Here is a 10,944-nt window from a genome sequence, read left to right as displayed (position 1 = left end):
AGGAGGACACGTGTTGGAAGGGAAAACACGGGAGACGGATCACGCGCTCCGTTTCTAGGTGGGCCGCCAAATAGAGGCCCAAGACGCCTAATTATTCTTAGGTCACATATTGCTGTTTAGGCCGAAGCCGAAAGAGACATAAAATGCTTATTCGACTGGACATACATCAGGCTCGCTTAGGATGTATGCTTTAGGCTCAAATAAAAATATGTTGGTCCAGGCTCGGGTGAGACCAGATTACACCTGCATATTTTTAGAAACAAGTTGTCATTTTTCGAAACTCTGGAGAAGACATTGCTGTATCTCTTTATTTATTTTGTGGGTAAGTTCCTAAAACGTGAGAAGGCTACTTTAGGAACATGTAGTGAATGCCCAGCTTTGCAGAATAGAGTCTGACCGTGCACTAGAAGTGTAGGTACTAAAATGCTTATTAAAAAAAGAAGGTTGCTTATTCCACATAGCCTGCAACCTTAACAACAAGTCAATATCTTATCAAGCTTTCACCTGGCCCGTTCATGCAGAGTAACTTAACTTGATGGCCAAAAGGCGCTAGATCACAGCCCCTGAAGGACATCAAGCATAGCTTGGCGCGGCTTGCACATGGCCTCTAGAGGAACGGCCTTGGGGAGGGTGATCCCACCCCCTTCAGTCATGTTGACCTTGGCGCCGCCGACGGTGTCCCAGTCGAAGCACTGGATCAACGTCCCCAGGACCAGCCCCAGCGTCCGCAGCGCGAGCGTCTCCCCGGGACACTTGCGCCGCCCCATCCCGAACGGCATCAAGAGCCGCCCTTCGGCGCTGCCGTCCTCGAACCGCTCCGGCCTGAACGCGGCCGGGTCCGCCCACGCCGCGGGGGCCCTGTGGATGGCGTACGCGTTGACGAGCAGCATCGTGCCGCTCGGCACGTGGTGGCCACCGACCGTGCAGTCCGCGGTGGACTCGTGCGGGACCAGCGTCGGGACGGCCGGGTACAGGCGGAGGGTCTCGCTGAGGATGCACTGGAGGTAGCCGAGGCGCGGCACGTCGTCGGGGCCGACCAGGCGGGAGTTCCCCACGGATGCGTCCATCTCCGCCTGCGCTCTCTTCAGGACCTCCGGGTGGTTTAGCAGCAGAGACATCGCCCATTCGGCCGTCGTCGCCGTGGTCTCCGATCCCCCAGTGAACATGCTCTGCAAATTAGCGAGACAGAGGGGTAGTTCAGTGATCGCCATTGCTGTCACTTGTAACTGTGGATGATGATGACAGGCATGGCAATGAAAGCGAGATATGTCTATCGTGATTTAAGAAAATTCAACACCAACAAACACGTAATAAACATGATGTGCCAGGTATTAGAGCGGGTAGCTATAGAATTTTTTAATAAGAATGAGTGACGGTTTAGCACTAGACTATGTGATGGATAATTTATATTTATGTGATCTTTATCAAGATTTTTTTGCTGGTGTACCGAGTTGGTGATCTTTATCAAGAATGGGTGACGGTTTCAACTTTCAGCTATAATCTAAGATGATGTAATAATATAGCAGATTGTATGCATAATACATGCAAAAAGGCTGTTTTTTCCATTGACTAAAAACAAACACGTCTGTTTGGAAAGCCCATCTATCTTTTGTTGCACATCAGCATTACGGCAACGTTCTCATTGACATGACATGCCGTACTCTCCCAACCATGTAGTTTATATATGCACTAGAGGTGAGAAAAGCAGCTCTACTAGTGGTTGCCGATTTTAGAGAAACATGTGCCGTTCTACGATCTGAATGGCTACTTTATGTCAACGCTTATCTCTCTCGACATGAGGAAATTTGACCCAGCACCAATCGATCAATCAAACAACCATCGTGATTACTGAAACTGTAGCAATAAGAGAGACATTGACAAGTGAAAAGTGCAAGAAGAACAAGAAGAAGCACTCACCGAGCACAGAGCCATGATTGTGGTATCTGTGTATACCTCCGGCTCTGACTTCTGCATAGAGAGCAGCACGGCAATCATGCTCTTATTCTCGCCTTCCCCGCCGTCGACGTCCAGCCTCCGGCGCTCCGCGTCAATAAGCCGTCGCAGGAACGCGTCCCTCTTGCTCACCGCGGCCACGATCTTCTTTCTCATGCCGAACACGTCGAACCACCGTAGCACCGGCAGGTAGTCCCACACATTGGCCGCGCCGATAAGCGGAATGAACTCGTCCAGCGCCTTCTTGAACTCCTGGGACTCCGGTGACATGTCCGTGTCGGCGTCCGCCTCGGCGCGGGACGTCTTCGTCTGCGCAATGGTCTCCATCAGGGCGCTGAGGGAGAGTTCGAACAGCCTCCGCTTCAGCTCGACCCTCGCGGCGCCCCCGGGGGCGGCTGCGGCGGCGCGGTACATCCTCCGCACCATCGCGCGCACCTCGGCGGAGATGGTGGGGAGCATACAGCTCACGCGGTGTGCGGACAGGAGCTGCACCGTGGCGACGCGGCGGAGGTTGCGCCAGTACGGGCCGTAGCCGCACATCGGGAGCGTGGCGCCGTCGAAGGACACGAGCAGCAGCGAGGGGAAGCGCGGGCGGTTCGCGAAGCACACGTCGTGCTCGGTGAAGCACTCCCTCGCGCACTCCGCCGAGGACACGACAACGGCGTCGCGCGAGCCTAGGCGGAGGGAGACCACCGGCCCGTAGCGCGCGGCGAGGCGCGCGAGCGCTGCGTGGATCGGCTTCCCGAGGAGGTGGAGGTGGCCGAGGACCGGGATGGCCGGAGGGCTCGGTGGCAGCCGCTGTATTCCCTTGTTCTTGCCATTGATCTTGCTGCTGCGCCGGCCGAGGAGGCAGTGGATTGAGAAGAGGAAGAGGAAAGAGAGGACGGCGACATAGGCCGGCTCCATGTTGATCGGAGTTGGGAGTCAGCTTTCTCAGGACTTGTGCGTGCTGTGGGATATATCTGTGTGTGTGATGGGGCTCAGTACAAAATTTGGCATCTACGTTGCTTACGCAACAACTGACGTAAGCGGAAGTGCATGATAGCTCATGCGTTATAGTCTTCTAGAAGCTGTACTATTTAGATGAAGTGACGCACGCGCTCTCTTTGCAATAAGTAAAAGGCACCTGATGCTGGCAAGGGAGCAATCTGATGTTTAGGAGTCTGCATCAACTTTCAGCGAGCTTAGTGGGACGTGAGTTTTGTATTTTTTAGTTATTGATCGATGTAAAACTTAAAAATAAATTAAAGTTTTACCCTTATCTAATTGAATTAAAAAGATAAATTAAGTATTGATCTAGAACTACTCGAAGAGAAGCTAAGAAGTGTGATATGGAACACCAGGCCTCTCGGGCTTGAAGGTGGTGACACCTTCTCAAATGAACCGGAACAACAAAGCTACTGCCATTATTCTAGAAGAAACAAATAATCAAAATCAATTTAAGGATGTGTAATGAACGACAGAGCTCTTGGCATAATCTATTACTATATTACTATTTGACTATTAAAAGAAGTCATCATGTTCGTTTTTAAGATCACAAAATTATAATATTAAAAAAAATCTAAACCACTTATTGTTATGAACATCTAATGGTTAGATTAAAATAAAATCTTTACCAAATACAATTAATAAATAGATAAAGTTGAAATTAAAAATTATGGAAATTAGCATAGTCGGAATTAAAAAAATATGGAAATTAGGTGTTTGATTTCCATCTGGTTTGGAAAGCAAAGTATCTAAATAAAAAAGTCCAAATAAAATAAATAACAATTAAAATTGAGGTTATAATAGAAAAAAAGAAGGATTCATATCAAATATAGTCTTAGAAAAAAGCAAATACCAAAATAAAGAGTTCGTGTAATATATAATTAATCAATAGTTAAAATTTATAATAAAAAATCAAAATTCTTACTAAGATAATAGATTAAAAAACAACGTATAACTCAAATTCGTCGCATCAAGCAGGTAGCAAGCAAGGCAAATATATTCTTATTTTGATTAGGTTAAGTACACCTCACGCATGATTTTAACAGTTAATCAAAATGTATATGAATCAAGCTAATACATGTATAATTTTCTCTTCTACTAACATAATTTTTTATCTCTTATTCTAATTTTATATGTTTTGTAACTAAATGATAATAACCTCGTAAAAAACTAAAGAGGGTATTTTTTAATCAAAAGTTATCATGATAAAATATTACAACGAGACTAGCATGTAGGGTGGACCACTTGCTAGTTTAGAAAAATAAAACGTCGACTTATAGTCAAAAATTGAAAATCAGACATTTTTGTCAACGATGGATGAAGCGGATGGAGCTACCTTTACAAGGGCGCAGATTCACTTGGAACAATGATGTGTCAGCTGCTAAGTCGGACATATTCCCTTTTTACCTCCGCAAAGCTAGCGACCGGACGTCCGATATATCGGATGTTGTAACTGTTTGTCGTAACATCAAAGACTAACGTCTGCAACTTTTGAAATCAACGTTCACAATATAAAAAAAATACACCAGAAAAGCACACAGATCTGGACTCGAAAAATTATCCATTTGAGTTAATTCCTATATTCTGAGATCCAACATACGAAAATAACTTCTACAACAAAAATTCATACATCTTAAATATTCGATTTGAACATCTGAAATATTGAAGATACGGAAATATAGGAATTAACTCGAATGGATAATTTTTTAGATCCGAATCTATACATAAGAGATTCTAGAATGCAACATTCTCGAAGAACTTCTGTAACAAATTTTTATAACATTTGAAATATTAAATTTGAACATCTGAAACATTAGAGATATATAGGAATTAACTTGAATGAATAATTTTTTCGGATCCAGATCTATACGCAATAGATTAACATGATGCAACATACGGAAATCTACGACAATAAATTTTTATAACATCTGAAACATTAAATTTGAACGTCTGAAACATTAAAAATACGAAAATATTTTTAAACCGATCCAATAGTACTGTAGACTTAGCGGGCCGTCCATCCAAAGTATCGGACATGTGAAGGGGGCATTTCCGTTTATGTAATCACGTTCATGATATGTAAATGATAGATATCTGTCCCAATAGTTGTACGTGTTAATCTAATCTTGGGACTGACACAGAGGTATTGAGTTACTGAATTTTTGGTAAGGAATCTGGGGGCGTTACAAACCGCGCCGCCGCGGCCGCGGCTGGCGGTGGCAAGCGGATCGAGCTGAAGCGGAGGCTGTTCGAGCTGTCCCTCAGCGTCCTGATGGAGACCATCGCGCAGACCAAGACGTCCCGCACCGAGGAGGACGCCGACACGGACATGTCGCCGGAGGCCCGAGAGTTCAAGCAGATAGTTGACGAGATCGTGCCGTACCTCGGTTCGGCCAACCTGTGGGACTACCTGCCGGTGCTGCGGTGGTTCGACGTGTTCGGCGTTTGGAACAAGATACTGGCCGCGGTGAGCAGAAGGGACGCGTTCCTGCGGCGGCTCATCGACGCGGAGCGACGGAGGTTGCACGACGGCGATGAGAGCGAGAAGAAGAGCATGATCGCCGTGCTGCTCACTTTGCAAAAGGCAGAGCCGGAGGTCTACACGGATACTACGATCATTCCTCTCTGTGGGGTGAGTGTTTCTTCCAATTTTACCTCTCTCTCAGAGCAAATTTTCTTTAGCATTTCTCTGCATGTTGATTGCCTGCCTGTTCATTTCTTGAATGATCGATGGTGAGCCACTTTCTTTGCATGTACCAGTATGCTTGTTTTTCCTGGCCACTTGAGTCAATGGATTCACTTGTGTGGTGAATCTGCACTCGGTGATCACCTGCACGGTAGATTTGCCATATCACTTGGGTGAGGTTGGCATGTTATGCTTGTCAGACTCCATAGTGTGATATGTTTTGTCCCTTGTGATGCACATCGCAAACGTTACTGTCATATTTTCCCGAATAAATTAAATGAACTAGTGCACATTATTATATGGCCAGCAACTATGTCTCACTCACGGTCCTTTTCTCCCATTTTATGAAGAACTTGTTTGGCGCCGGAACGGAGACCACGTCAACCACAACAGAGTGGGCCATGTCGCTCCTGCTCAACCACCCGGAGGTGCTCAGGAAGGCGCAGGCCGATATCGACGCGGCCGTCGGCACCTCCCGCCTGTGTCATCTTCCCAAAGAAAAAATCTAATCTGCTCGGTCTCGCCAAGCGCTGCGGCGGCGATACAACGTGCCTACGCATCCACAACAAACGGATTCTAGATCAATTCCCCGATTTCCAATAACATCATTCGTACAAGGGTTTTCTTGTTGCCAAGAGGGATTTCCGACCACTTTGTTTTGGATTCAGCTATTAGACTCAGGCTGCATGGCCTCGCTGGCGAGTGCAGCCGCAGCCCGCATTGCCTCCTTCGCCACGGCTCTATGCTGGCAAATATATGAATTTTAATGTTTTATAGGCTCTTGCTCTTGCGGTTTTGCTGGCCCCTTGGTCTCTGTGTGGCCCAAGCCTATGATGGGAATGGCAAAAGAGACCGCAGCTCGGCTAGGATAGCAAAGCTGGAAAAGTCGCAGGTGAAGAGGAGAGAGAGGACTGGTGACAGTCGATAGGCAGTGGTGGCATAACTACCCTCCGATTCACTCGGGTTCGTAGGGCTGAAGAGCGTCGTCGTTGCATTTATTTGAAGGTCATCTCCTTCTCCCTGAACAGTGTAGAGAAAAAAAAACCCCTTTTTCCCCTCCTTTGCTCACTTCTTCCCCTTCTATTTTGGTTGTCATCTTTGATTTGGAGCCGAGTGAATCTTAGACTTTGGATTTAGTGCTTGAAGTCGTCGGGTGGATGAGTCCTTGTGTTGGTGCTTGTCGGAGCTGCATGTGCCAAGGCTCGCTCGCACTTGCATTGGCAATGCAATTGAGGCTTTGTATCTCTGTTTTCCCTATCGACGACGGTAACTGGCTGGTGATTAGATTTCTGGGACAGCGGCTAGATAGTCGTGTCTTGCCTCGCTCATCAGTGCTTTTCAGCAAATCAGTTTGTAAGTATTTTCCTCGTCTGTTCTGTATAGTATTTGTACATATTCATATATGTTTTATGATAAATTGATACACTAAGACTTGACAATTTAATGAGTACAATAATTTAGACATGTGCTTCTCTAGTTATCTGATTTTTATGGTAGCCCCTGGTGATACTTGTTGGTGGTTCTCACTGATTTGTACTTTATACCAAGACACATTTCATATGTGTTGGCTCTCTAATGAGCTACCTGTTATAATTTTGATCCTGAAATGTGCACTGTTGTTAATTTCAAGATTGCTTACCATAATTGATTCTAGATAAAGAAGTTGATTTAGCTTGTTTGCTATTGTCACTACTTATTTTGAATCACGTTGCCCATTCTCTATCTCTGTCTGAGCAATATATTTCTAGTTTTGTTCAGAATCTGTGTTCTCTCTGATTTGGTACAACAGCATTGTCCATGATGATATTGCTTGATTTTTTAGAACTCTGTCCATGTTCTCATAACTAGTTGAGAACCACGTAAATTTTCCAGTTGATGATGTTTTCAATAGAATAATTAGGGGGTAAGATCTTGATTGTCCTAGGGCCAATTGACATACACTTCTTGAGAGCACTTTCATATATGATATATACATGTTTTCTAGATCTTGTTGTATACATGTTATCGGAAATTCTAGGTTTTGAATTGCTGCCATTTCTTTCCAAGGCTACGTGCAATAGTTTTGTAATGTTATCCTTTTGTATATATATGGGATGATATCTAAATTTTTATTATCGCTTTATATACAACACTCCATAGCCGGCAAGTGTTGATCCGTGAACCAAATACCAGTCCAATGCATAAATCTCATATAAAATAATGTGGAGTAGAGATAATTTGCCAAACGCAAGATCCTCTTGGGATCACTTCTGTTTATATAGCAGGCATAACAAGTGGTGGGATCGGTGATCCGTGAGTTCAGGTCAATAACTGTTCTACATGCAGAGCTAATCACCTATTGTGCAGGAGTGCGTGGTCACCAAGACGCGGTCATCACGGCGCCTCCAGCTCCTATGGACTTGGTACTCAACGCACCCCCTGACAACTAGTCTATGAACATTGTTACAGTTACACAATTTCACTTCTTAACACACCCCCTCAATCACAGCTTGGTGATCTCAAGTTGAGATTGCGACAGATAGAAATGAGTGGTGATCTTGGCAGTGGCTTAGTGAAGACATCTGCAAGCTGATCTTTGGAGGAGATAAACCTGACTTCCATTGCCTTCCTTGCAACTTGCTCTCTGACAAAATGGAAATCCACCTCAATGTGTTTTGTTCGAGCATGAAACATGGGATTTGCAGTTAGATAGGTTGCTCCTAGGTTGTCACACCACAACAATGGCGCTCTGTGTTGAAATACACCCAATTCTTTCAGTAAAGATTGCAACCATATCAGCTCAGCTGTCACATTTGCAATAGCTTTATATTCAGCTTCAGTGCTGGATCTGGACACCGTAGCTTGCTTCCTAGAGCTCCATGACACCAAGCTTTATCTTCTATCATCAGGGCAACCTGTCCAGTCTGCATCTGAAAATGCACTGAGAGTACAGTGTGTTGAGCATTTCAGTTTTAGTCCAAAGTCAAGTGTTCCTTTGATGTACCTCAGCAAACGCTTGACTGCAGCCCAATGTAAATATGTTGGTGACTGAATAAACTGACAAACTCGGTTGACTGCAAAGGACAGATCAGGCCTTGTAATAGTCAGATACTGAAGGCCTCCAACAATACTTCTGTACTGAAATCTTTCAAGTTCAGACAACTGCTTCCCTTGATCTTTGGTCAGCTTTTCACTGGGAGACATAGGTGTAGATATTGGCTTACACCTATCCATCTTGGCTCTTTTCAGAAGATCTAAAGCATACCTATTTTGACACAGCAGCACACCATCCTTTTGTGGTTTGACTTGGATACCTAGAAAGTAATCCAATTTTCCCAAATCTTTGACAGCAAACTCATTTTTCAGTTGTTGAATTAGCTTTCTTGTAGCATCAGAAGATGAACTAACAATTATGATGTCATCCACATAAATCAGCATGTAAATTGTAATGCCTCCTTGTTTGAATATGAACAATGATGCATCTGCTCTTGAAGCACTGAAGCCCAGCTCATGTAGTTTGCTTGTTAACCTTGAATGCCAAGCTCGTGGGGCCTGTTTCAGGCCATATAGAGCCTTCTTCAATCTACAAACATAACCTAATGGATGTCCTTTATCTTCATAACCTGGAGGCTGCCGCATGTATACTTCTTCTTTCAGAAAACCATGAAGGAATGCGTTCTGAATATCTATCTGATGCATGGACCATCCTCTAGTGACTGCTAATGACAGAATTACACGCACTGTAGTTGGTTTGACAACTGGTGAGTAGGTGTCAAGAAAATCAACTCCATATTGCTGCTTAAACCCCTTTGCTACCAGCCTAGCTTTCAGCCTTTCAACTGAACCATCAGACTTTCTCTTTACTTTATACACCCATCTACTGTCAATGAGATTTATACCTTTCTTTAGGGGCACCAGTTCCCATGTGTCATTCTTCATCAAGGCTGAGTACTCAACATCCATAGCCTGCTTCCACCCTGGATCTTTCAAAGCTTGCTGTAGGATGCTTGGTTCAGTGACTGACAGAGCTGAAACTGCACTTGTCGGATTTTCAGCAGTGGCCACTTCAGTGTTTAAGCCATACCGAACTGTTCCATCTGTAAACCTTTTTGGTTTCACAATATTGTCACGAAGTCTGGTACGCATTGGATGGCCGGGCACTTGACCATCTGACTGTGCTTGACTTTGGTCAACATCTTCATCAGTATGGCTTGAGGTGGCAGCATTTTCTTCTGAATTTTTTGTCAGACCTGCAGGCAAGACACTACTAGGAGAGACATCAGAGTTAGGAGCAGAGTCAGTTGAGTCATTGCTAAGTTGAAAATCATTTACTACTGGTTCATGTGGGTTGTTGGATTGGATAGGTTCAATGTTCATGAGAGCGTGCTCGAGGTATATAGGCTGTTTAGTTGCAATGGGTAGCAGAGTTGGGTGATGTGTGATTTTCGGATTCAGAGTTTCAGACACAGGCTGCACAGCAAAGGGAAACAAGTTTTCATCAAATATGACATCACGAGAGATGAAAATACGGCCTGTGGACCTATCAAAACACTTGTACCCTTTGTGTGATGAACTGTATCCCAAGAAGACACACTGCTTGGATCTGAAATTCAGCTTCTTTGAGTTATAAGCTCTGAGGTTTGGCCAGCAGGCACAACCGAAAATACGAAGGATTTTGTAATTAGGCTTAGAACCAAAAAGCTTGTGAAGAGGTGTGTCATTGTGTATGGTGGGTGTAGGCATTCTGTTAATGAGATAACAGGCTGTGTGAAAAGCTTCATCCCAAAACCTAAGTGGCATTTTGGCCTGAGCAAGAAGAGTGAGACCAGTTTCTACTATGTGTCTGTGTTTTCGCTCAATAACACCATTCTGTTGGTGTGTGTGAGGGCAAGAGATCCTGTGTTCTATTCCTGATCTAGTGAAGTACTGATGGAGTCGATGATACTCTCCCCCCAGTCAGACTGAACTGATCTAATCTTGGTGTTGAGCAGGGTTTCAACGTGTTTCTGAAACTGAAGAAAAACAGATTCAACTTCACTTTTGTGTTTCAGAAAGTAAATCCACACATGTTTGCTGTAGTCATCAACAAAGGACACATAGAATTTGGCATTATGAACAGAAGGAATAGCAGGGCCCCAAACATCTGTGTGTATTATTTGCAAAGGAAAGGAAGATGCATTGGTTGATGAAGAAAAAGGTAGCTGATGTGCTTTGCCTTGCTGGCAAGCATCACAAATAGATGGGGACTCTCTGTCGCTAACTACAGCTAACTGATTATTCTGCAGAACTCGATTAACTATTGAAGAAGCAGGATGACCCAGCCGTCGATGCAAGTGCTC

At 44.6% G+C, this 10,944-nt stretch overlaps 2 protein-coding genes across 2 annotated transcripts; one reads left to right on the top strand and one right to left on the bottom strand.

Annotated features, from left to right (window-relative positions):
- Positions 1-427: 427 nt before the first annotated feature.
- Positions 428-2,923, bottom strand: LOC133915393 (cytochrome P450 81Q32-like). The gene is made up of 2 exons (XM_062358535.1): positions 1,918-2,923; positions 428-1,169 (listed from the first exon to the last, which is right to left on the bottom strand). Exons 1-2 carry the CDS (start codon positions 2,857-2,859, stop codon positions 555-557), a joined length of 1,557 nt encoding a protein of 518 aa, XP_062214519.1. The 5' UTR covers positions 2,860-2,923; the 3' UTR covers positions 428-554.
- A 2,186-nt stretch (positions 2,924-5,109) lies between these two features.
- LOC133914036 (cytochrome P450 81Q32-like) lies at positions 5,110-6,135 on the top strand. The gene is made up of 2 exons (XM_062357195.1): positions 5,110-5,572; positions 5,977-6,135. The coding sequence occupies exons 1-2, from the start codon at positions 5,213-5,215 to the stop codon at positions 6,133-6,135; spliced, it is 519 nt and encodes a 172-aa protein (XP_062213179.1). The 5' UTR covers positions 5,110-5,212.
- The last annotated feature ends 4,809 nt before the right edge of the window (positions 6,136-10,944 follow it).

Source organism: Phragmites australis, chromosome 4, assembly GCF_958298935.1.
Source record: "Phragmites australis chromosome 4, lpPhrAust1.1, whole genome shotgun sequence".
NCBI classification, from domain to species: Eukaryota; Viridiplantae; Streptophyta; class Magnoliopsida; order Poales; family Poaceae; genus Phragmites; species Phragmites australis.
The sequence above is the reverse complement of the archived record's forward strand: the minus strand, read 5'-3'. Positions and strand labels throughout refer to the sequence as shown.

Coding starts and splice junctions, on each gene's coding strand:
- LOC133915393 (XM_062358535.1), bottom strand. CDS start 2,859: ATGGAGCCGGCCTATGTCGCCGTCCTCTCTTTCCTCTTCCTCTTCTCA. Junction 1,170..1,917: donor CAATCATGGCTCTGTGCTCG/GTGAGTGCTTCT, acceptor GCTAATTTGCAG/AGCATGTTCACTGGGGGATC.
- LOC133914036 (XM_062357195.1), top strand. CDS start 5,213: ATGGAGACCATCGCGCAGACCAAGACGTCCCGCACCGAGGAGGACGCC. Junction 5,573..5,976: donor CGATCATTCCTCTCTGTGGG/GTGAGTGTTTCT, acceptor CATTTTATGAAG/AACTTGTTTGGCGCCGGAAC.